Source organism: Sorex araneus, chromosome X (genome assembly GCF_027595985.1).
Source record: "Sorex araneus isolate mSorAra2 chromosome X, mSorAra2.pri, whole genome shotgun sequence".
Classification (NCBI taxonomy): Eukaryota; Metazoa; Chordata; class Mammalia; order Eulipotyphla; family Soricidae; genus Sorex; species Sorex araneus.
In genome coordinates this window covers 50,667,746-50,694,300 of record NC_073313.1, presented here as the reverse complement: position 1 = coordinate 50,694,300, position 26,555 = coordinate 50,667,746, and the positions used below count along the sequence as shown (strand labels likewise).

The 26,555-nt window shown below is 42.0% G+C and overlaps 1 protein-coding gene across 6 annotated transcripts in view; it reads right to left on the bottom strand.

Moving 5' to 3' along the window:
* Positions 1-2,657: 2,657 nt before the first annotated feature.
* Positions 2,658-26,555, bottom strand: part of LOC101556179 (ubiquitin carboxyl-terminal hydrolase 10-like) — a 157,036-nt gene continuing 133,138 nt past the window's right edge. For all 6 annotated transcript variants that reach the window (XM_055120218.1, XM_055120222.1, XM_012933713.2 and 3 more), the window contains 2 exons: positions 24,298-24,345; positions 2,658-7,109 (listed from right to left, as the gene is read on the bottom strand). In XM_055120218.1, coding sequence (XP_054976193.1) covers positions 4,666-7,092 — 2,427 coding nt within the window. In that variant the 5' untranslated portion in view covers positions 7,093-7,109; positions 24,298-24,345 and the 3' untranslated portion in view covers positions 2,658-4,665. The remainder of the gene's footprint in view (positions 7,110-24,297; positions 24,346-26,555) is intronic.

Here is a 26,555-nt window from a genome sequence, read left to right as displayed (position 1 = left end):
ATGGTGCTCCCACATTGTTACCTGTGACACTTGCTAGGGGTCACACATCAAGTTTCAGTGCTTGCACACACAGCTGCAGTGCACAGAAAGGTTTTGAACTCCTTTGGTTGTGTTGTTTGCTAATATGTCACATTGTTGAGGTCCATAATGTATAACTATAGTGCTTGTTGTGGGTTGCTGTGATTCTAAAACACATGCTCTTCTGGAGTTATGGTTCCTGGGCATAATTTTTAGTTGTGGTGCTGGCTAGGGTCGCATACCTTTTTGTAGTGCCAGGGCTATCCTTGGTGTATATAGGATACCAGGGATTTGAACTCATGACCATATAGTTGCAAGGTAAGTATTCCAAGTCTTACAATAGTCCTCTGGGTCCTATAGCACACTTTATTTTCTGGTATGTCTGTTGTTGGGTACTTTGGTTGTTTCCATAATTTGTCGATTGTAGATAGCACTGCAGTGAACATAATATATACTTTTTTATGGAAGCTAATGTGTTTTATTTTTTCATTATTTTTTTTTAAAAATTTGAATCACTGTGAAATAGACCCTTACAAAGCAGTTCATGATTAGGCTTCAGCCATCCCTCCACCAGTGTACATTTCCCAACACCAGTGTTCCCAGTTTCCCTCCCATCTCCCCCACTGAAACACCCCCAGCCTGCTTCTATGCCAGGCACTTTCTCTCTCTCTTCGTTTTGGGCATTTGGTTTGCAATACAGATACTGAAAGGTTATTACCAGGAATATCCCTTTACCTAATTTTAACATTTGGTTCTTGTCCAGTGTGATCATTTACAGCTATTATTGTCATACTGTTTCCTTCTCTATCTTACCTACTCTCTGCCCCACACACTTGTGGTAGATTTCAACCAGTGACCAGTCCTCCTAGCCCATTTTCTCTGGCTGTGGGTATTAGTCTTCTAATATATATATATATACATATATATATATGTGTGTGTGTGTACATATATACACCGCAAATGAATGCAGTCATTATATATGAGTATATTTTCAAGGTAGTATATTTGTATTATTTGGATTGATACTGAGGAGTGGAATTTTGAGTTATACAACACACCCATTTTTAGCATTTTGAGACTAGGCCAATTTATATTCCTACCAAAATGAATGAGGGATCTTTTTTCCCCCAAACGCCCCTGACAGCACTTATAATTAAGTATTTTTGATATAATAAACCCTGTACTGTATAATGAGACAGAATTCCTGTGGGAAAAAGATTAGAAACCACTTGTTAATGCATAAAATATTACATTGAGAATAACAGAACTCTAAAGTACATTTAAGGCTCACTGTCCTACTCTGGGGTATCCATAAATTTGGCCAGGGATTATTTCTGATAGTTTAAGTTTTCTCAACCCTACAAACAGCATTAAGGTAATGCTGGGAAGATTTGTGAGAATGGGAGTTATGTTATTGTTACTGGCCATTCTGTGTCTGATCTTTAAACAAAAAAGTGGGAGATACTGGTGCCCAACCAGATCATGAGGATGAGTCCTTGGATGCTGCCCTGCAAACAGGAAGAAGAACCAGGACCCCAGTTTGCACTAAGCGGGCGAATCTAAGCTTGTGAGTCCTATGGATATAGAAAAAGTCAAATCTACCCTTGGTGGCCAGCAAGTTCCCACAGCACAAAGAAGCAGCTTCCCCTTCTCACATATCTCAGACCTAGCCAACCTTCAGATGTAAACATCCTCTCCTGTTTATCACAGACCCCAGGTGTGAGGAAGTCGTGGCCTATAGAGCCTAGCGCTAGACCATGTTTTCTTCCCCAGAAATTCTAACTGACCATGTTTTCTTTCCTATAACTTATCATGTTTTCTTTCCTGGATATTGCAACTGTTTGCTTCACAAACAGGGCAAAATATTGATGTATACTTTGATACATGCTCATCCTGTACCTGTTTCCTTGTTTTGATTCTTCCCACTCTGTTGAATTTCATTGGATATGATAATAATAATCTAGCAAATAAAAGGAGGCTGAGAAGGCTACTTTTGGTCACAAGATCCGAGCGAGTCCTGTGATCCTCTGTGAAAAATTATTTCTCTTGCGTTCCTTGTCTCAGTATCTCAGACCACCTAAACGAATGTTCGTACAACAAATTCTGTTAATTAGCATCTCATGTTTTGATTTGCAAACCCTTAATAGTAAATGATAATTAGCCATTTTTATGGGCTGGTTGGCCATCTCTGTATTCTTTGGTGAAATGACTATTCAGCATGTCCAACTATTTTACTGGCTTGTTTCCTTGTTGGTGAGCTTTGTTAATTCCATATATATCCAGTCATGTGTATTTTATGTATTTTGTACCATTCAGTAGGATATCCTTTCATTTTTGTGCAATTTTCTTTAAATAAAGCAGACACTTTCTAGTCTGATCAGATACTTTAAAAATTTAAAAATTTTGCTTCTCCTGTCAGATCCCTGAAGACATTACAGGAGCCAATATCATGGCATGTTTTGCCTTTTTTCTTCAGTGTATTTTATGGCTTATGGTAGAACACCCTCAGTTAACTTGTGTGTATGGTGTAAGCTAGTGATCCAGTTTCACTTGTTTTGTGTATGGCCATCTGGTTTTCCCAGAGCCATTAAAATAATTTTTAAAGACACATATAAATTCCACCACAAAGGGAGTGGGAGTAATACTTCCACTTTTATTAAAAAGTAACAAGATAGACACATAAAAATTGCCTTATCTGTAAAGGGCAGTAACACAAAACCTATATAGCAAACACAATAGTCAATTTTGAATGAGTAAAAGGTTTTCCTGAGATGAACACAAGAAAAGAATATCTTCCATCACTAGGCAATTCCCATTCAATATTGAATTGAAGATCCTAGCCAATGCAAGAAAAGAGTAAAAATACAAGAGACAAGAAAGAATAAATGAAATTATCCTAATTTTAGGTCACATTTTTATGAATGCAAATATATTTAAATGTATCTATTAGAATATTTAAGTGTATTTAACAAGACTGCTAATAAAATGCCAACATAGGAGCTGAAAGATAGTACATGGTTAGGGTTCATGCCTAACATGCTCCTGACCAGAGTTCGATTTCTGGTATCACATGGTCCTCCAAGCATCACTGGGTACCACCCTGGAGGCCCCAGTGGACTAGGTGTCCCCAGCACCACAGGGCTGGAGCAACATCACATCCTCGGGCTTTACACTGAACTGACAGTTCAATTGGTTGACTGAGATCACTGGTGGGGTTCCTGGAACTCCTGAGAACTGCTTGAGAGCCCCTCCAATGTAAATATACAAATCTATATACATAACAATGATATATCAGCAACAACCATTAGAAATGAATATTTAAGATGATGATGCTACTTACACTAGCATCCATAAATGTAAAAACACAACTAGGAATACATTTAAGAAAATATGTGCCATTCCTCTGGAAAGAAAATTCTAAAAACATTACTAAAAGACTAAAAAAACCAAAATAGCACATAGCATCAATTGGAATACTAAATACTGCAAATGTATCAACTTCCTCCAGCTGATGAATGAATGTACTTTCAGCTATCTTTTTTGAGGGGAGAAATCACATTCTAAAATATATATAGAAATTCAAAGGAGCAAGAATATACCACAAAATTCTGAAGTAAAAAAAATTTGAGGACTGATAATATCTGATTTCAAGCTTGAATATGAAGCTATATTAAAACTTGAGACAGTGAAGTACTTGTTTTCAATCTGAAATCTTCTAATGGCAATAAAGTTACGATCACATCTATAAGACAAATATGGGAACTCCAGGTATCTGATGGGCAACTTTTATGAGCACAATTATTAACAGCTGGTTTTCCATTAGAAATCAGCAAGTTCTTTTTTCCTCCTTTTTCTCTTTTGGGGGGCATGGATACCCAGCGATGTTTAAGGGTTAATCCTACCTCTGAATTCAGGACTTTATCCTGGCAACACTCGGGGGTGGGGCATATTATGTGCCAGGGATCAAACCCCGTCGTCTGCATGCAAGACAAATACCTACTCACTGTAATATCATTCCAATCCCCCTTTTTTGTTTTTTGTATTACACCTGGTGGTGCTTCAAAAACCACCAGAGCTTACTCCTGGCTCTGCTCTTAGGGGTCAATCCTGGCAGGTTAGCAGACCATATGGGGTTCTGGGGATAGAACCCAGGTCAGATGAATATAAGGCAAGCGCCCTACCTGCGGTACTACCTTTCTACCCCCCTCCTTATTTCTTTCGAAGAACTATTCTCTGATAAGTGGTTCAGTATTTATGATGTATCAAAAAACAAAGGGTGGGGAAATATGGTGATGAATTAAAACTTACTTTTCAGGAAGGACAACACTCATTTTCACAAATTTACAGGTGTTACTGGTGCAGGAATATCTTTATAGTAATTATCCTGGGAATGCAACAAAAGTTCCACTTCTTACTCAGAAATTATTATTATTACAGAAAGAGAGATTTTGGTGTATCTTTTTAGATCAAGCAACTGTCTACTTCAATTAAGTGTTTTGGATTTGGAAGTTAACACAAACGGTGTGGCCCCCAGATCCCAGGATATCTGTCTCCTGCTCTTTCTAGCCTAATTCTGTGAAAAATAGAGGAGTTGCACGAGGGGGTGGGGAGCGTGGAGGGTAGAAGGGGGGGGAGGTTGCAGCCCAGCTACAGGAGGTCTACACGTTGATAGTACAGGAGATAGGCTGTGCGGCCTGTAACAGGCTTCACCACCTGGCACTGGTTTACCACCTGGACCCTCTGGTCATCGATATGCAGCCAGTTGTTGAGGCCCATCTGGAAGATGTCAGTGGTATAATGGATGCCGGTGGCACTGCTTCCGTGGTGGTATATGACTGCAAAGAGCTTGTAGGTTCGGTGGCTTTTAGAGTTCTTATGTTTAGCCCCTGGAGAAAGCAGTTCTTTGCTGATCTCCAAGTAAATGGGGTAGTAGATATTCTTGAGGATCTTCTGACACTCCCCGGTCTTCTTATACACAAATCGCTTCAGGTGTAACACCAGGACAGGTGGCAGCTTCTCCAGAGTCACCTTCCGGCTGATCTCCACCTCCTGTTTGGTTTTGGTGCTGTAGCCTTGGGTGTACTCCCTTGCCGCAAGACTTTCCAGGGCATCCTGGACAGTGTGGATCTTATCAGACTGGATGTCCAGCTGCAGCGTGAAGAACAGCTGCAGTGTGGCTGAATCTTTGAAGCTCTGCTGGTAAACCACCGACCTGAGGTGGCCCCCAAAAATGCTAGTGATTGGAGTTTGCACAAAGTCTGTAAGCCATTTCACAGACCTCTTGTTTCTGGGGCCCACTTGTTCCCACTCATCATCACTGCCCTCATTTGGCACCTCCGGGTTTTCTTGGTTTACAGAGAGGCCTTTGGGTCCATTGGAAAGAATGAGTTTTTCACTGTCTGGTGAGAGCAATTTCTTCAGGGCCAACATTTCTTCATGAAGTCCATTCAGGATGAAGTCCAAGCACTCCTCTGTATCTTCTTGCCGTCCCAGTTTGGATGGGTTGGCCTTAATCACAGTGAAGAGGTGATAGATATAGGTGGGCTCAAAGGCAATACCGGGGTGGATTTCTCTTATGAACCTATTCCCGAGAGTTTCTCTGGAATTTGAAGGTATTGGCATACTTGTGAACTCGTTCATCAGCTGGACAAAGCCATCAATCATGGGTGTTGATGAGTAAGGCCGTTGAACTTTTGAGTAGAGAGGGATGAACTTCATTAGGTGGTACATAGGAGGGCAGGCAACTATTGCTTGCAGTGTGGCATTAATGTAGCTCCAGTTCCCCTTATTGATTAACCCACGTGGCTGCAGGGACACCGGCGTGTGCACCAGGGTCACATTCTCCAGTAGCTCTGCAATCTCTAGAGCGACAGAATCTTCTGAGAGTGGAACCATCCCTTCCTTGACTTCCGCTTGCTCTTTTGAGACAATGGAAGATGCGGCAGAAGAGGAGTGCTTAGAGGCCACAGGCAAGGAGGAAGAGGGCTTGGTATCATAAAAGAGACTGGCCCACAACTTAGTGGGCTGACTAAGAGGCACAGCGCCCACGGCAGGTTTCTGCACATCAGCAGGAATGGGGGTGCCCTTGGCACTTGCAGGGTCCAAGTCTATGCTCTTCACAGTGTGGAACTCCATGCTTTTGGCAGCTGAGCCTTCTCCCAAGGATTCACATATTTGTTCTTTATCAACTACAAGCTTCTCAGTAGTATCAGACTCAGCAGGAGGCTGAGTCTCAGGTGTTGTCAGCAAGTTATCCCTGTTCTTGCCTGCCTTTGTAGAGTGGCAAGCTTGTTCAAAGTCAGTTCTGGGAATGCTCTTAGGTTGCCCTTCAGGCAAAGAACCACCAGGCACAGCATCGCTGACAAGGTCAGTGGATTCCTGAGGACTCCCACTAGTGCTGGGGGATGGTGATGGAGGAAAGTCCTCTGCCACCTTGGCATCCTCAGGGCCTACACTGCACACAGCAGCTGGGTCGGCCGGTGCTTTGGATGAAGTAGTGTCATCTCCGCCATCTTTCAAGCAACTATAATAGCTAGGGGGGCGTTTCTTCTTCTTCCGCTTCTTCTGCCTGGCCCCAGTGCCCTGGCTCTCCAGGCACTCAGCCTCTGCATTGGAGGGGCTTTCCACAGACAGGGTGGCAATGGTCTCCTGGCAGTCTGTGGGGCTAGAGGTGATTTCTTTGTCCATGTTCTCAGGGGTTGTTCTGGAAGTTGTGCAACTTTGAATAAGTTCAGACTCCTGAGGAGTCAATGTGCTTGAAACACTGTAGTCAGGGCTTCTTGGCGGAGTGTCACTATGGTCTGTGACTTCATTAACACCAAACTCGGTTATCTGGTCTTCTGGGTGCTCTGGTCCATCAGGCTCCACAGCCTGTGAATCACCCAGGTACATCATATTTAATGGAGGAAGTTCAACTGAAGAAGAATGAATCGTGAAGAACTGATCATATTCATCAGGAGTAAAATCTCCAAAACAAAGCTTGGGGAGGGCCATGGTTGCCCCGTTTAGTGAGCCCTGTTGCTCCTCTGGTTGTTCCTGCTGCTTTTCCTGTTGCTCGCTCTTTGTCACCTGCATCTCCACACTTGTCGAAACTGTGAAGTATTGACACAAGGGTGCATGAGTAAATCAATGTTCTAGAAATATATTATCATCAATACATGTATGAATAATTGAAGTCCAACAAAAAACACAATAAAATTCAGTGAAGCAGTGTCAGTATTTTGGAATCTATGGTACTAGAACAACTAAATTTCTGCTTAAAAATGATCTTGATAATTTTCTCACATTAGAAAATCAGAAGACGTGGAGTACACCATACTATGAGGCGCAGGAAGGGGGATGAGGGGGAAAAAATTAAAAAAAAAAAATGGAAACGGAAAAAGAGAAAAAAGAGAGAGAGAGAGAGTTATGTCAACTATAGTGAGTTTTGTGTTGAATTATGGAATGTAATCAAGGTAAAGAAAAAATGTAGTGAAATTCATTAGTTATACAGTAGGGGGTAGGGGGTGGGGGCGGGGGGTAAACTGGGGTTTCTGGTGGTGGAATTTGGGCACTGGTGAAGGGATGGGTGTTTGAATATTGTATAACTGACATATAAACCTGAGAACTTTGTAACTTTCCACATGGTGATTTAATAAAAATTTAAAAAAAAATAAAATAAAATAAAAAATGTGTATGCTGTGAAAAAAAAAAAAAAAAAAAAAAGAAAATCAGAAGATTGTGACAGAAATGAGTAAAAGAAGGATAATACATATTAGTTCTTTAAAAAATGTTTTCTTCGGGGATGGAGTGATAGCACAGCATGTAGGGTGTTTGCCTTGCATGAGACTGACCCGGGTTCAATTCCTACCATCCCATATGGTCCCCCAGCACTTCCAGGAGTAAGTCCCGAGTGCAAAGCCAGGGGTAACCCCTGTGCATCACCGGGTGTGACCCAAAAAGCAAAAAAACAATGTTTTCTTTTCTTTTTGTGGGGGATACACCGGGCGATGCCCAGTGGTTACTTCTGGCTCTGCACTCGGTTTCTTTGGCTGTCCAAATGATATATTTTAACTGAAATTTACTTAGAAATATGTGAAAGGAGAGAAACAGGAGAAATGTGTTCAAGAGAGAACTAAGGCAGCAAAGCAACATAAATACAAGCAAGTGAGTCACATGTTCAAGGTAGAACATGGCCTTGATAAGCAGGCCCCAAATGATATTTTAAATCCATTTAGAGTCTGACTGCTTTGTACACCTTGAAAACAGTATCATCTTGTAGGGGTAGATAAACTCTGGGACTATACAGAATCCAAAGAAGCTATTGTTCTTAATTACCCCATCCCCAACTTTTGTTTTGTGGGCCACAGACAGTAGTGCTTAAGGGTTACTCATAGACAAGTGCTCAGGGATTACACCTGGCAGTGAGTGCTAGGGGACATGAGGTCCTGGGTCCTGAATCCTGGCCTTCCGCATGCAAAACATTAGCAATCAAGCTACTGCCTTTTCAGAACGTTTTGACACAGAACCCTCATCTCACTGCTGTGCAACATCATCTAGACAATTTAAACCATTTTATTCCATATCTTCACTGGGAATTCAATGGCCTCTTCCTTTCAGATGGTAACCTGTGCCACTTGTTTTGGAGATCTCCTGGTGTGAAGCAAATCCATCTTATGTAACCAGACACAACTCAGTACTTATTTATTGCCCCTAAAAAGCTTATTATATAGTAATGATATCTTTGATCAGCTCCTAAATCTTCAGACTCTAACATGGGGTAAAAAAGATGGACCTTGGGAATGATAGGTCATGGAATTGACATGTTTCCCCAGTCAATGGAACATTTACTGACAAACAGATACTAGCTGATCTAAAGTGGTTAAATTCAAATCTGAATGTACCCATGTTGATTAAACATAGCATTCCTCTTTAAAGTTTCTCTATATCAGGAATTCTTAAACTTTTCCAGATCATGACCCCTTTTAATGACCCTGAGAAACTTTATGCAACTCTAGGTATAAGTGTATAAAATAATTTTGTAAATAAAATATTTACTGATATAAAAATATCTATTATGCTCCCAGGAGGGAGCATAAAATGAGGCCCCCATAATCATACCACCGGACTCCACGCCAGGTTGTTTTCACTCGGAGCATCCCAGAGGGGGGTGGATGAGAGCCCTCCCCACCCCAGGGGACTCAGTCCTGGCAGCTGACCTCCACAACCCAACCGCCACGACACTCCGGGCCACTTTCCACACACTCGGACCGAGTCTCACATATGAGTGAACATATTCCTGGACTGCGCGGCTGCTTTTGTGGCCATGCAACACATCAACAGACACTCCCTACTCATTTTCCATAATTACCACACCACATTTGATGGAGTTCAGACAGTAGGCAACACATCATAGGGGGAAATATATATATATATATGTATATATATACATATATATATATATGTGTGTGTGTGTGTGTGTGTGTGTCTGACTGGGAACACCTGTAAAGGCTATTAGAGGTTGCTCCAAAAGCCTCCATCCCTCTCAGAGAGCCCGCAAGCTACTGAGAGTATCCCGCCTGCACGGTAGAGCCTGGCAAGCTATCTGTGGCATACTCAATAAGCTAAGAAGAGTAAAAATGACGGTCCTCATTCCCCTGACCCTGAAAGAGCCCCCAAAATGCTATCGGGCTACACTAGCACATGACAGGGACAAATGGAGATGTTAGTGGCGCCCGCTCGAGCAAATTGATGAACAATGGGATGATACAGTGATAAAGTAAATATGAAGAAATTTACGGGCCGGAAAAACAGTACTGTGGGTAGGGTGTCTGCCTTGCACACAGCTTACCCAGGCTCCATCCCCAGCATCCTATATGGTTCCCAAATACTGCCAAGTGTGATTCCTGTGTACACAACTAGGAGCAACTCCTGAACAACTGCCCAATGTAGCCCCAAAACAACAAAAGAAGAATTTACTGGGAGGATGGCATAACTGGCAGTGCTTAGAGGGTTTTTCTGGCTCAGTGCCTGAAGGACCCTGTGGTTCCAGAGATGGAACCTGGACCTCCTTCATACAAAACATGAGGTCCAACTTGTAAAAGGGTTGGTGTTGGAACACTGTACATATGAAACTCAGTCATAAATATTTATGTGACCGTGTAATTTACAGTGATTCAATTAAAAAAGAAGAGAAAACCATGAGGCCCATTCCATTGAGCTATCTCTCTGGCCTCAGAAAACTTATTTTTTAATTTAAGTTATAAAACTCCTGATGAGTTTCAACACATAGGTAAAAGAAGATATATCATCTATTTCTCGTGGTTTCTCCTCTCTGCTCCATAGACTTCCCAAGCAGTAATACTAGTATTTGAGCGAACCCGCGTTATTAGAACTGATTTTGTAATCAAAGGTACCAAGGTGTCCTGGGATAAAAGTCAACTCCTCACCTATGCCTCTGACTCTAACCACATTCTAGATACTGTAAGAGCCGGGGGCTTACAAATAAAAAGGGGAAGACTGTTCAGCTTTCAGCTAAATATGGGCTACCACTGCCCTCATAACAGACAATTAAAGGAGGATGTTCTTGCTACTGGGCTTATGATTTGGTTTATTTTGAGATTCAAGTATAGGCTTGTCCCTGAAGACCTCTATGGGATAAAAACGAAGCGCAGGAGGCAACGTTATTAGGTCAAAGTCAGATGCTGAAGTGCAATTGGGGGCAGGGGGCATCTTTGCAACCAGCTAGTGTTGCTTCAGATGTTATGACATTTAATTTGTTGTGAATGCCATCATTGTAATCCTTCTCTGGATAGACACTGAGGACAAAACCCCAGGACTTAGAGAGCAAAGGGGTTACTTAAAGTCATGAAGGCAGGATGTTTATATCCCTAATATCAAGGATCTGTGAAGGAGGTTTCTGTACTGCCAAAGAGGAACCTCCAGTTATGAGAGGCATACTAGGCCTTGTTTCCTCTAGGCAGCTTCACTTCAGGACACTATCTGGGTAGCAGATAAAATTCCCCAGGGATATCAGTGGATTGGGTAGGGTGGGGAGAAACTTGGCAAGGCACATTGGTTCCACATCTAGACCAAAGTTCTAAAACTTTTTTTCATTCTTTTTGGGCCAAACTCGGTGATGCACAGGGATAACTCCTGGCTCATGCACTCAGAAATTACTCCTGGCAGTGCTTGGGGGACCATATGGGATGCTGGGAATCAAACTTGGGTCGGCTGCGTGCAAAGCAAATGCCCTCCCAGCTGTGCTATCGCTCCAGCCCCCTTTTTTCATTCTTGACTTATTTTTGCTGGAGAAATACAATATAGGTGAGCACTGCCTGAAACACTTTAGATTCCTTATGCAGTTGGTTTCAGACTTTTTGGTCATTGAGTATTCGGAAACCCGTTAGTATTGCCAATTAGCCTTATAACAGTCACATTCAGTTACATGAACCCATATAGGGTTGCAACACACAGTTTAAGTTAGGCTCAAGAAAAGCATCCACCATGGTATTGATGAGAATTTACCCTATGCTTTGCTGGTGACCAGCTCCACGTAATAATGACAGGAGATAAGAGGTGACAGTCACTGAAAGAGGGGCTGCTTCTCACTTGGAAGAGATACATATCCTCTCATCATAAGGAACAGATTCCCTTAAAGACAGTCCAGAAATCCAATAAAAGGGGCTGTTAGGCCTGCCACTTGCCCCCTACCAGAGCCCACCACCAAACCCCTCCTGCCACCTGCTTTCCTCCTGCAGATACACTAGCCTCCACTTCACCTTTCTATTGGCCCAAGCTCACTCCTACCTCTTATGTACATGCCCAGTCAGAAACCACTGCTGAGCCTCACCTCACATGAAACTTGCTCTGGAGCTTCCCTTCCCTCCTGCATTTGTCACCTGGATGCTCAGGCCTTCTGCATTTGCAAGCCTTTAACATGGGAGTAGGCACTCCCAAACCAGACTTCTACTTGCTCCAGCTCTGCTCCTCATTCCTTGTTTTTTTTTTCTTTTTGGGTCACACCCGGCGATGCACAGGGGTCACTCCTGGCTCATGCACTCAGGAACTACTCCTGGCGGTGCTCAGGGGACCATATGGGATGCTGGGAATCGAACCCGGGTCGGTCGTGTGCAAGGCAAATGCCCTACCCGCTGTGCTATCGCTCCAGCCCTTGCTCCTCACTCCTTGTATACTTTCTCTCCCTACTGTGATCCTGCAAGGGCTTGACAGCCCTGGCCAGCTCTGAGTCCCAGCCAGTGAGAGCCTGGTCCTGAAGAGACATCCTCACAAGGCAGCAGCACTCTCAGAATTCAATAGTTATAAGGGCTAGCCTGATTTTGAGTGACAGCACTGCTCAGATCATCTGGAACTTGAAATTCACTCTTCCTACCCAGAAATCCCCAGAAATAATTAAAAAAAAATAAAGAGTTCACTTGCTCTACAGAGGGGGACAGAAGTCCAAGTAAGTACTCAAATACAGCAGAATTTAAAATAATTTTATCTTTACTGATTGAGGTACTGTGATAATACTGTTAATGATGGTTTCATGTGTACCTCACGCCACACCCATCACCAGAGTATTTGCCTCCCTTCCCCAATGTCCCTAAAGCTGCAAACTCAGTTGTGTGGATCAACTCTCCTGTTATGTTGCCTTGGGCCTTTTGCTGCTACCTTGCTCTGTATCTTTAAGTTTCACACATTAGAGAGATCATTCTATATCATAACTTTTTACACTGACCATGGATAACTTCAGAGGAACTATTCTTTTTATGTTCACTGAACTAAGGAAGTCATTGGAAGAGAGTTTCAAAAAACTCAGAAGAGGGGCTGGAGTGATAGCATAGCAGATAGGGCGTTTGCCTTGCAGGCGGCCGACCCGGGTTCAAATCCCAGCATCCCATATGGTCCCCTGAGCACCGCCAGGAGTAATTCCTGAGTGCAGAGCCAGAAGTAACCCCTGTGCATCGCCAGGTGTGACCCAAAAACCAAAAAAAAAAACCTCAGAAGATTGATGGAGGGGCTAGAGAGACTGTACAGTGGGTATGACGTTTGCCTTGCACATGGTTGACCTGGATCCAATCCCTGGAACCCTATATTGTCTGTTGTGCCTGCCAGGAGTTATTTTGAGCACAGAGCCAAGAGTAACCCATGGGAACTGCTGAGTGTGGCGAAAAAGATTGATAGGAAAACTTAAAATAATTCATTCAAGTAGAAATGAAAGAGTTAAACAACAGAGTAACAAGTCAAGGCATGAGAGAAGAAGCCTAAAATAGAATCAGTGACTTTGGAGACAAGGTACATAATTATATTAATAAAGAACAGTGAAAGAAATGAAAATTTTTTTGAATTAAGAAAATTTCAGACACTAAGTGCACAACAGTGGAACAACATACAAATTATGGATTTCCCGAAGATATAAAGAGGAGAAATGGCTGATGGAAGATATAATAGCTGAGAACTTCCCCAGTCTGAGATGGGAGATTTGTGCACTAATCAAAAGTATCAAATAAAATAAATCAAACAGAATAACACCAACAACGTACACTATAATAAAAATTGTAAGAATGAAAGAGAGGGAGAGTTAAACTACTTAGAGTGGCAAGAGAGAAGCAAAGCACCAAATGCAAGGGAAATAAGAAAAATCACAACTATATTTCTGAAGTGAAAGTCTTCGAGCAAGAAGGGAATGAAATAATACATTCAGAGGATACTCAATGAAAAGAATTTTTAATCAAGAATCCTCTACCCTGTAAAGCTGTCACTGAGATTTAAGGGAGGGATAAAAACATTCTAAAACAAAACAAAACGAAACAAAACAAAAAACATTCTCAGACAGACAACAGCCTCCTATGAATAACCAATATCAAACAGCAAAATGACCTGAATCCTCATAGGAAAACACAACAAACTCCTTCACATCAATAATCTTCAGTCAACAAATTGTTTTTTGTATGAAAAGGCACACAGTAACCAGATGTATCAGGAAACAAAATCTAACTTTAATTTTCTGGTAATTCCATTTGCCATTTTCTTGGAGCAAACAATGAAGTAAATATGTTATGTGCCAGCTAAGGAGGCAGACTGTGGGGTGTTAGGGAAACAGTGGACACTGGTGGGGGGAAGGTCACACCAATGGTGGGAATGTTGCTGGAACACTGTATACCTGAAACAACCGTATTATGAACAAACTTGTACAGTGATTTAATAAAACATTTTAAGATTTTAAAAATTGATTCATCTTAATACTCTCACTTAATATCAATTCTCTGAACACATAAATCAAGAATATAGAGTGGCAGGATGGATCAGAAAACTGAACCCAACTTTATGCTGCCTACATGAGATGCATCTGACCAGCTGGGTAAACACAGAACAAAGGCTCAAACTCAAAGACTGGAAAACAATCTTACATGCAATCAATTCCCTTTAAAAGGCAGTGCTAATAATCAGGACAGGGAGTGCTGTAAGGACAGAGAAGGGATCACTATGACAATGATAGTTGGAAATAATCACTCTGGACACAAACTGAGTGCTAAAAGGAAGTAAGGTGATATTCATGATACCCTTTCATTAACAGTATTGCAAACCACAGTGTCTAAAAGGAAAATGAGATAGAGAAAGAGAGAGACAGAATGAGAGAATGACAGGCTGTGGGGCCCGGGTGGGGAGAGGCAGTCAGGAGGGAAACTGGGGGCATTGGTGGCAGGAAATATGCACTGGTGAAGGGATGGATGGGTATTGGAACATAGTATGAATGAGACTCAATCATGAACAACTTTGTAACTGTATACCCCATGGTGATTAAATAAAATGTTTTAAAATTTTAATGGACATATTAATATCAGACAACAAAGACTTCAAATTTTAAAAAGCTATAAGGTCATTTTTTAATGATTAAGGGATCTGTACATCAAGAAAAACTTGCACTCTTAAACACGTATGTGTCCAATGATGGACAATCAAAATACATAAAGCAACTGCTAAAAGACCTGGATGAAGGAAGACACTGACATCAACACAATAGCAGTTGGAGATATTAATATCTCACCAATATTTCTGGTTAGATCAACTAGGTAAAAACTCAACAATGAAGCTCTAGCATTGAAAGAAAAAAATGTGTAAGATAGAACTAGTAGGCATATGTGTTCATCTCCCTAAAAGTTGAATACACATTCTTCAGTGAACATAAGATATTCCCCAAGGTAGACATGCAGACCATCTGGCAACCAGACCAAATGGCAACCAGCTGAGGAGATAATAGGATTCCCAGAATCAAAGATCACCCTGCCCCCACCACTGACTTGTGGCCCGCCTGGAGACTTCTGGGCTGGATTTCATGCTTTCTCAAATTGAACCTCTATGGATGGCAGGGGAAGGGCTGGGCACATCTGTCCCACTGGTCTTTGCCCTTCCCCCACTCAAGACAACTTAAAAAGGCCCCTTAGTCTTTCCCAGGACACGACTCTACCCAGCCTCTCCAGGGCTGGTGGTGGGAGGGGATTCCACCCAGGAGCGCACCTCTCCATTTCCCCACTATATTAAACTTCTCCTATTTCTTTGCTTTATTCGCCTCTATCCCTCTGTCTGTAACCAGACAGGGTTCTCAAATCTATCATGATGGTGCCCGAAACCCGGCCCTTCCTCCAGTTGCGGACACTTTCCTTTTCTTACCCTGGTCCACGCATCAACAACCACGGCTTCCTGGGTTCTCCACCTGGCCTCAGTAAGTCTAAATACAGCCCCTCTATCTGTTTTTGCTCCATGACGAATTCACCCGGCTGCTCTGCACCCTAAATTCTGTGTCCTAGAATTCCTGAAATCTTGAGCTCAAATTACAGTAGGCCTCCGTGCAGATAATTGGAGCGACCCAGACGCCTGCTCGCCCCTCTCTTCCCTTCTGATTTCCTCGGTGGGAGACAGGATAGAAGATGTTCTTTCCCTCTAATCACCACCGTTTGTCGGGAGTACCGAACCGGTACTGAGATGTAAACACTCGGTTGAACTTTTCCCGTTATTTACTGTACCGTTCTGTGATTTGGTCGTGGACAAATTCAGATGGGGAACCAAAAAATCAAAACCCAAGCCCGACACCCTTCTGGGGTGCCTTTTGCGTTCCCTGAAGGAACTTGATTCATCCCAACCGTTGGATACGTTTCTCTGATGTTGCTTCGCCTCAATACTCCTGGCTGATGGTCTTAAGTGGCCTGAAAATGGTGCCTTTAACTATTCGACCTTAATGGCCTTCTGAAATCACTGCTAGTGCGCGAAGTGGTGGGGAGAAATACCTTATATTCAGGTCTCTCTCTCCCTCCCCTCTCCTCTAGCTCAGCTCACTCTCAAAGCTCTCTCTCTCAGTCAGCTTTAATGCTCCCTCGGGCCTCACAGGCTCCGGCTACGCTTCCGTCCACCGGCCCCCTCCCCCACCGCCCCGCCGCCCCGCAGCCCCGCACCAGTCAGCTCCATTGAGCTTCTTGGAGTTCCGCCTACCTCCCTCCCCCGCCCCCCCCCCCCCGCGCTGCATTTCCCACCACTTCAGCTCCTGCTCTCCTCCCCGCTTGCCGACAACCTGGAACCCTTTCTCTCTCCCAAGGTTTATTGAAAGGCAATGAAAGCTGAAAATGGTAACATCTGACCACCTTTTAACGTATTTAATCATCTGTGGCAATAGCATTGCATAGCTCCAGTAAAATGGGATATCTTACTGAAAGAGGACAGAAACCTGAAGATTTGTAATATCGGCTTGACTTAAGCTTCAGTTGCTTTAAGACAGACCTTAAATCCTAACACCCCAAAATGTGGGTTCCACCAAGAACCCTTCCCTGTGTCTGAAAGCACATATTTGTTTGTTTGTTTCTGTGTGGAATTGGAAAGATATCTGGCCTAGATAACTCGTGATATGAAATAACTGAGGTAAGAAAAATACTAGTAATGTAGTTTGACATAGATTCCTAAAAGTTTTACAATTGGAGGACTCCAAAGCTCCTTTATCTCATCCTTCCCCTCCAGCAGGAACCCAGCAAACTTTTTGTCTTGTGTGCTAATAATGGCAGACTGAAGGGAAAAGGGGCTTTAAAATAAAATTCAGCTGCTGCTATGAGAGCTGCTTCAACTACAGTGGTTTCTGAGAATGGAGAATTGCTATCCGTAATAACTAGCCAATTATTTTCAGACTACTGTTAGTCCTCACAGTACATGAAACTGCATACTATTAAGATAACTATTTCATGCAAGCTTTGTCACCAGTTATCAACCTAGTCTTGACCGTAAGAGAGCTTTATTCATAAGTGTGAAATCCTTACTGTTTCATAGTAATCTTTGTATTTTAACCCTTTTATATTACATGGATAACCTGAACTTCTGTTACAGAGCTCTTAGATAATTGGAAATTAAAGGTTTCTACATAGGATTAAATGAATTAGACATGATGTTAAACTGTATCCTCTATCTCTACAGATCTTAATGCTGGACCCCTGTTACAGTGCTCTTAGATAATTGGAAATCAAGGTTTTCTACATGGGATTAGATGAATTAGACATGATATTAAACTGTATGCTCTATCTCTACAGATCGTAATGCTTTTGTTTTTGACCAGGACCCACAGCAAACGGGTATATTGCATCTCGTTGTGAGTAAAGTTGTGAGAAATATTTGCGTTTCTCTCTTTTCACCTTTAGTACTTTTTGATATTCATGGCACTATGTTGGTTTGCATAAATCCAGATAAAAGTATTTCCTCTCTGCATCAGGGTCCACCCCTCCTGCAGATAGGAAATCCAGCAATAGGACCCCAGCGCCCTCTACCAGGAAAACGGAGTCAAGGGATTGGTCTAAATGACAGGAGCAGATACTTAATAGGTGTTGTTTTACCGGTACTGCTGGTTGCCAACTGGCCCCCTCCCCCGAGTGAACCATCCCCTTAAGAACACAACCCTGCTTCCACCAGAAGTTAGAGAGATCGCTGCAACCCCTTTCATATAACTCAAACCACTGGTTTGTACAGTTTGCTCAGACCAAATGGTAATTGGCTGATAACAGGATTCCCAGAATCAAAGATCACCCTGCCTCCAGCAATGACTTGTGGCCCACTTGGCACCTGGGCTGGATATCATGCTTCCTCACATCAACCCCCTATGGGTGGCAGGGGCCAGGCTGGGCACACCAGACCCACTGGTCTTTGTTCCCTCCCCCACTCAAGACAACTTAAAAAGTCCTCTTAGTCTTTCCCAGGGCGCAACTCTACCAAGCCTATCCAGGGCCTGGTAGGGGAGAGGGGTGATTCCGTCCAGGAGTGCACCTCTCCATTTCCCCACTATGTAATAAATTTCTCCTATTTATTCACTTTATTTGCTTCTGTCCCTCTGCACCAGTCAGGGTCCTCCAAAAATCTACCAGGGTCAAAAAACGTATCTCCATAAAATAAAGACTACAGAGTATCCTCTGTAGTATATGCTACAAAGACTATATCAAATATCCTCTCAGATCATGATGTTATGAAAATGAAAATTAATCACAAACAGAAACAAAAAAATCAAAAACTTGTAAATTAAACAACATACTACTGAAGAACAAGTGGGTCAAATAGGAAATCAGAGGGAAAAAAACCAACAATTTCTGGAAACAAATGAGAATGAAGTCACAAACTACTAGAACACTTGGGACACAGTAAAACAGAGTAAAGAAGAATGTTCAGGGCCAGAGATATAACATAGTGGTAAAAATGGGTAGAAGAGAAGAAGAGATTAAGTGGCCATATATTTGGAGGTCTGTGACAGGATATTCAACTCTGTTCCATTGGTCTGCAGGTTTGTTTTTATCCCAATACCATGATGTTTTAATTACTACTACTTTGTAGTAGAGTTTGAAGTTGGGGAAGGTGACGCCACCCATCTTCTTTTTTCCAAGGATTGCTTTAGCTATTCGTGGGGGTTTATTGTTCCATATAAATTTCAGGAGTGTGGATATACAAGACACTAGTAGAATTGTATAAGGAAAAAACCTTCAACCCCATCAAAAAATGGGGAGAAGAAATGAACAGAAGTTTCCTCAAAAAAGAAATACAAATGGCCAAAACGCACATGAAAAAATGTTCCACATCACTAGTCATCAGAGAGATGCAAATCAAAACAACAATGAGATATCATCTCACACCACAGAGACTGGCACACATTCAAAAGAACAAAAGCAACCAGTGCTGGCGTGGATGTGGGGAAAAAGGGATGCTCCTTCACTGTTGGTGGGAATGCAGACTGGTCCAGCCTTTCTGGAAAACAATATGGACAGTCCTTCAAAAACTAGAAATTGAGCTTCCATATGACCCCGCAATACCACTTCTGGGAATATATCCCGAGGATGCAAAAAAGCACAGTAGAAATGACATCTGTACCTATATATTCATTGCAGCACTGTTCACAATAGCCAAAATATGGAAACAACCTGAGTGCCCTAAAACAGATGACTGGTTAAAGAAACTTTGGTACATTTGCACAATGGCATACTATGCAGCTGTTAGGAGAGATGAAGTCATGAAATTTGCTTATGAATGGATAAACATGGAGAGTATCATGCTAAGTGAAATGAGTCAGAAAGAGAGGGGCAGACATAGAGGGACTGCACTCATTTGTGGATCACATGAAGCTGACACCCAAGGATGGTAGATACAAGGGCCAGGGGGATTGCCCCATAGCTGGAAGCCTGCTTCATGAGCGGAGGGGAGAAGGCAGATGGAATAAAGAAGGGATCACTAAGAAAATTATGGCTGAGGGAACCAGTTGGGATGGGAGATGCATGCCGAAAGTAGAAAATGGACCAAACATAATGACCTCTCTGTCTAATTTGCAAGCTATAATGCAACCAAAAGTAGAGAGAGTATGGGGAATATTGTCTGCCATAGAGGTAGGGGGAGGGTGGGAAACGGGGGGTATACCCGGGATATTGGTGGTGGGGAATGTGCACTGGTGGAGGGATGGGTATTTGATCATTGTGAGATTGTAACCCACACATGAAAGCTTGTAACTATCTCACGGTGATTCAATAAAATTTAAAAATTAAAAAAAATCAATAACCTCTTAGCACTGATGGGTGTGGCCCAAAAGCAGATAAAAATTATTTGCCTTAAAAATACTATAGTAAAATTATCAGTATAAAATATTATTAATAAAATTTGCCTAGATTAAAAAAAAGAAGAGAAGAACAGAAACTTCCTCAAAGAAGACAAGAAATGGCCAATAGCTATGTGAATAAATGACCTGCATTTCTTAGAATCAGGGAATTCAAATCAAAACATCAGCAACATATCACCTACACTATGAGACTGGTACACACCACAAAGGACATAATCAGTGTTGACATGGATGTGGGAGAAATGAATCCACTGCTTTTGAGAATGTTGACTAGTCCAACCTTTTGGGAAAACAATATGGACACTTGTAAAAAATTAAGCTTCCATATGATTTAGTAATTCCAGTTTTTGACATCTACTGCAAGGGACAAAAACACTACTCTGAAAAGGCATTTGAGCTTCTATGTTCATGCAGTACTATTCACAAGAGCCAAATCATGGACACAACCTGAGAGTCCAATAACAGGTGACTCAATAAAGAAACTGTGTTATATAAACGCAACGAAATATTATTTGGCTTTAACACAAAATCATATAATTTTCTGCTGTGTGATGAACCTTGAAAGCGGCAGCTGAGTGAAGTCTGTCAGAAGGAGAGGGACAGACACAGAATGATCTCTCCATATATGGGAAATAAAGAGACAGAATAGGGGACTAATACATGGCCAAAGGCAACAGAACCTGAAAACTGGTCTACTAACTGAGCTTACCAAGCTTGAAAAGTGGGTGGCACACACATAGAAACAGAGCCCAAATTTTGGAGTACAGAACAGGCTGAAACAGAAACACTAGCATTATCAACTACTTCTCTTTTGTGAAACTCGCCTTAATGTCCCTGTGTTGTTTTCTTTATATATCTTTGATTATTCACCATTTCTAATAATTTAAGCCATTTATAGTATATTTATAGTTGTTTCTCTCAAAGTTGTCTTTCTATAACTATGTCATTTGGTAAGCATCATTTTTTTGTAGATGGCATTTACTCTCTATTATGATATGAATAATTGATATGAATAATAATATGAATAATAATATGAGTAGTAATAATAATTTTTTTGTCTGTTTGGGAGCCATACCAGGTGGTGTCAGGGCTTACTCCTGGCTCTTGATTCAGGGATCATTCCCAGCGGGCTTCAAGGAACATGTGTTGGCTGCATGCACGGCAAGCATCCTACCACTGTACTACCTCCCCAGTCCTCCCACCCAAAGAAAATATTTATATTAGATTTTATTTTTAATTCAAAAAATTTGGTATTAAATATTATTTCCATTTAATATAATTATTGAAATTAATAACAAAATCCATTTGTCTGGACTGCAGATTTAGTGTAGGGGTTAAGATGCTTGCCTTGCATAATTACAGTTTGTAGTTGTAGACTACAGTTTGATCTCCAACAATTTGTTGTCCTCAAAGAACCACCAAGAGTGATCTGAGCACAGTCAGGAGAAAGCCTTAGAAAAGTGGGCTATGCTGTACTTCTGAAGCCCTGGAAATCATTCCCACGAACCACCTCTGATGCCGCCATGCAAGTTCATCTACTGGCCTTGCTCTAGAGACTCATAAATAAATCCCAAAAAAGATCAACAAACTTCGGAAACCTTTTTTTTCAGACTCCTGCGCATGGCTGAGACATCTGGATGGGGGTGTGTTAGCCTAATGCCTGTCCAAACAGAGCCTGCGGTAGCCACTTGCTCCCAGAATCCAAAATTGCCACCATGTCCCCCACTGAATTCTATCATCTTCGGATGAGCCTCACAGAGAAATTAACCTGCTGAAAATTTAAATATGTAGGATTTGTGACTAAAATCTCCAGCTTTCTCAGAGTTGGGATGGGCTACCTCCCCCTATTCCCTATACTTCGGGAAGTCAAATCAGTCACATTAATACCCCAAAGATGCCACACAGTTAAAAAATAACTCCAGCTGTACCTTTCTGAAAAAAAATTCTGAACTTCCTGACATCTCAAACTCTGCAATATTGATAAACCAGTAATGGCACACCAAATTGGAGATGTCAACCAACCTCCATTAACAAAACACAGACAACTTAATCTGCAATATTTTAGTAATCTCTCATATAAGGACTTAATGTCTCCATGATAAGATACAACAATTTATCGGTCCATAGGTCCATAGTTGGAAGTCTGCCTCAAGTGCTGTGGTGGTTGGGGGAAGGGTGGGATAGAGAAGCGACCACTAGGATAATGATAGTTATGTGATCACTCTGGATAAGAAGTACATGCTGAAAGTAGGTAAAGGAACAAACATGGTAACTTCTCAGTACCTGTATTACAAACCATAATGCCCTAAAGGGAAGAGAGAATGAAAGCAGAAAATCACCTGCCATAGAGGCAGGCTGGGGTTAGGGGATGGCGAAAGGAAAAATGGGGACATTGGTTGTGGGAAATGTACACTGGTGGAGGGATGGGTGTTAGAACATTGTATGACTGAAACCCAATCATGAATAGGTTTGTTATGGTATACCTCATGGTGATTCAATAAAAGAAATTTATTCTTTTTAAGAAAGCAGAGTGTTCCCTAGACCCTCTTCCGTCCAGATAGTAATGTATTCATCATATTTTGTTTGTCCTTTTTCTGCAGTTTAAGTTTTTTCTCCTGGTTTTGGGGCAACACAGAGCAGTGCTTAGGAACCATTCCCTAACTGGTTCTCATAGGTCCCTCCAACTGGTGATGGGGGAACAAGAGGTGTCAAGGATAGAACAATAGAACCCAGGGCTACTACAAGCAAAAGCATGAACTTAATCCTCTACCCCATCTCCTGAGTTACTATGTGAGTCATCTTACCAGTGCCATGGCACATCTAAAATATAAGTATATGGAGAAAAATTCATAATAATTTAACATCAGAGAAACGTAATTTTTCTTTTTTGCTTTTTGGGCCACATCCGGTGATGTACAGGGGTTACTCCTGGTTCATGCACTCAGGAATTACTTCTGGCAGCGCATGGGGGACCATATGGGATGCTGGGAATTGAACCTGGGTTGGCCGCATGCAAGGCAAACACCCTACCCACTGTGCTATCGCTCCAGCCATGGGAAACATAATTTAAAATAAGATATTACTTCAAAGTATGAGACTGGCTCACATCGCAAAGAACATAAAAAAGCAGTGTTGCTGTGGATGGGAGAAAAAGGAACTCTCAAACACTGCTGGTGGTAATGTCCACTGGTTCAATCTTTTGGAAGACAATATGAACACTGCTCAAAACACTTAGAAATCGAGCTTCCATATGACCAAGAAACTCACTCTTTGGCATCTATATCATGGGTCCCAAAGCACTGAAAAGGCATATGTGCTCACTGTTCACTCCGGCACTGTTCACATTTGCCAAAACATAGCTATATCCCAATGCCCGAGAATAGACAATTGTATAAAGAAACTGTGATATATCCCAATGCCCGAGAATAGACAATTGTATAAAGAAACTGTGATATATAAAAACATTGGAACACTACATGGCTATAAGAATGGATAAATATCATCCACCTAATGCTATTTTTCTGGGTCATTCTTTAAAAACAACCCAACCCTGTATTAAGGAGGCAGAAATACCGATCAAAAGGTCGAAGCAAAGTTAATCTGGGAAAAACTTTCTTGGTATATCAACACCCCATTCTCCCAAGGCTACCTCTGAAGCTGCCCTAGAAAATCTTGCCCAGAATAGAACCAGCGAAGAAAGCAGTCTCCGATGGGAGCACTGCAGGGTCATCATCAACAGGAACAGAAAAGGCTAACATATCTACTGAGATTCATGTATATTTCAGAAACTGTGTAGAGCCAATGAGGATCCTCTATGTGCAGGGAACGTAGCTCAGGATCCCATAATTTAGATCTGTGACTAAATTCATAACTCATTTCAGATCTGCTGACAGCAGTCAATGTTTAATCACATCCATGGAAACACATCAATGCTTTTAACTGTTTGCAAATTAGTAGGGAATTTGACACTAATGCACACCCATAGAAAAATGAAATATCTACCTGATATTACTGTAGAGAATATAAACCTCTCTCCTCAGCCAAGCTCCTCCATATCTCTCACATATTCAGATGAGCCTAGGCCTCTCCTGTAACAACCCAGGTGTTGAATATGCAGGTTTATTTGACTAGAATAGTCTATCCAGTTAATCCCACCTGAAGTTGCACTAAAGAATACTTACTTTCACAAGAACAGGAAGAAGTCAGGCAGCAGAGGGAGCCAGTTAGGCCTGTAAGGAAGACAAAGTTGTTAATGCTTTCCTCATTTGACGCTGAACAGTCATCCCTGTAGTATTGTTTGCATCCAAGTGCCAGTTGATTTTCACTCAGGAGAAGAGCCCCAAGGGAGATCCCTCACCAATTATGCTATAGCAGAACTCTAGAAGGCGACAGTAGATTTTCCAAACATTTCCCTGCTACAAACATTGCTATGGTAAACAGTGGTTATCTTGGGGTCACAAATGTGGGGGCTGTTGGAAGAGCACAAGTGTAGGACATCACATAGAATTTCAGTGCAATTCAGGTCACTGGTCCAAGGAATTATCCACAGAAATAAATCAATTACCCAAGGACTCTATATTTCAGTATAAAATAATGGATTTAGATAATAACATTCCTCTAAAAAAGCCCAACATTATCCTGGATTACCTTGTTAGAAAAGAAGTTTCCCCCAGTCATGAAAAACTTTGTAACTGTGTATCTCACCATGATTCAATTAAAATAATAAAGAAAAATAAAATAAAGAAAAAAGAGGTCTCTAAATTTATTTAATTTACCACCTCTTCAGAAAAAAAAAAACCAATTACTCAGTGCTTGGAAATCTACCTTTTTAAAGCAAAACCAAAGGAAACTAATAAACAAAGTAGAAAGCAGCCCCCAATTGACCCAAGGCTACTACCTCCCTCAGTCCTTCCAGCACTCCCAGTGGTTTCATCCACTCAGGGACACTCTTGTTAGACCTGACGGACATACCTGGGCCCTTATAAACAGAACTTGCTACATGTTGGTTGCAAAGAAAAACAAGTCAAAGTTTAGCAAGGTGAATCTTGTCCTTAAAGGACCATTGCAAAGGAGGGAAAGTGGCTCTCACAATGGGGTGCGGGTAGTGGGAATGCTGTGCCCATAAAGTCTTCAAGTCTCAGAATCAAACAGCCAAACACTTTTTCTTTTCTAGGGTCAGAGGCAAACAGAGATCAGCAGATTCTTTGAAGGGGAAGTAAAGCAAGCAAGGGGAAACAATGAGTGGGCTCTGACAGGAAATTGTCCTGTGGTGGCCAGTCAATTCCCCAGCAAAGCTAAACTAGCAGAGGGCTTGAGGGCTTGTTCCAGTCTTTTGTGTGCTGGCTCAGGCGCACAGTGCGAGGAGGAGCCTGGAGGAAGAGAGAAGCCTTAATGAAGTTTGGTCAAGATCAAGCAGGGGGTGAACAGTAGGGGACTGGGAACAACAGTCCTCTCTGTGCTGTAAGAGACCAAGTCTGTCCTTCAACACTGTCTGAGACAGAGTCAGAATCAACAGGAAGGGAGTCTGATCTGGAAGTTTTCATGGACGAGCGGCCCTTCCTGTTCTGGTCCCGTGGCAGGTTTGAGAGTGTGGTTAGGGAGGCAGGTGTCCAGCTGTTTCTGAGACTAGGAACTTAGCAAGGAAACAACATGTTCAAAGGGACAAGGGAGAGAGCTCAAAGGGCTGGAGCACAGGCCTTGCATGCAGGAGCCCCTGGCTGAACTCCAGTACCGGAGGTCCCTGAACATTGTTGTAGACCCAAGGAAACAAAAAGAAAGCCTATTATTATAGTCATTCAAGTTTGACTAAGAAATAATTAAATGCAAGGTTTGAAGTTGAGAGAGAGACGCTGTTGAAAAGATTCATTGACATTGGGTCTGGGGCATACTCTGCTAATCATCGAGCCAGGGTAACGACGACAGTGGCAAACCCACAAATTTGCTGGATTGTCTAAATGTATTCATGATGCTTAAAACATCAGAGACTTTCTGGCCAAACAGATATTTCAATGGGCTGGAGCACATGCTCTGCACCACAGGAGGCCTTATGGAGGCCTGGGTTCAACGGAGCACCAAGTGCCTGCTGGGTCTGGAGCCCCTGAGAACTACCAGCTGTCTCAAAAACACTTGATGTAGCAAATTTTGTAGGTTTATTCTCAGCATCCTAGTCTTTCATTCCACTGTCCTGAGAACCCAATGAGAACATAGCCTCCATCTGGAGCTATAATTCTGCCTAAGCTTGGAGTTGCAACATGCTATGTTAGAACTGTCAGCTACTGGAGAGCCTGAGCAACTTAAATCAGAGGTAATGTCCTTTTTGAAAAGTATAGGGGTTATACAAGATTCTGTTTGAAATAGGTCTAGGGAGACAAGCTTCAGTGCCTCTGAGGGTTAACAGAAAAGATGCCCTTAAATCTGAGACAGCTTTAAAAATTTAGGG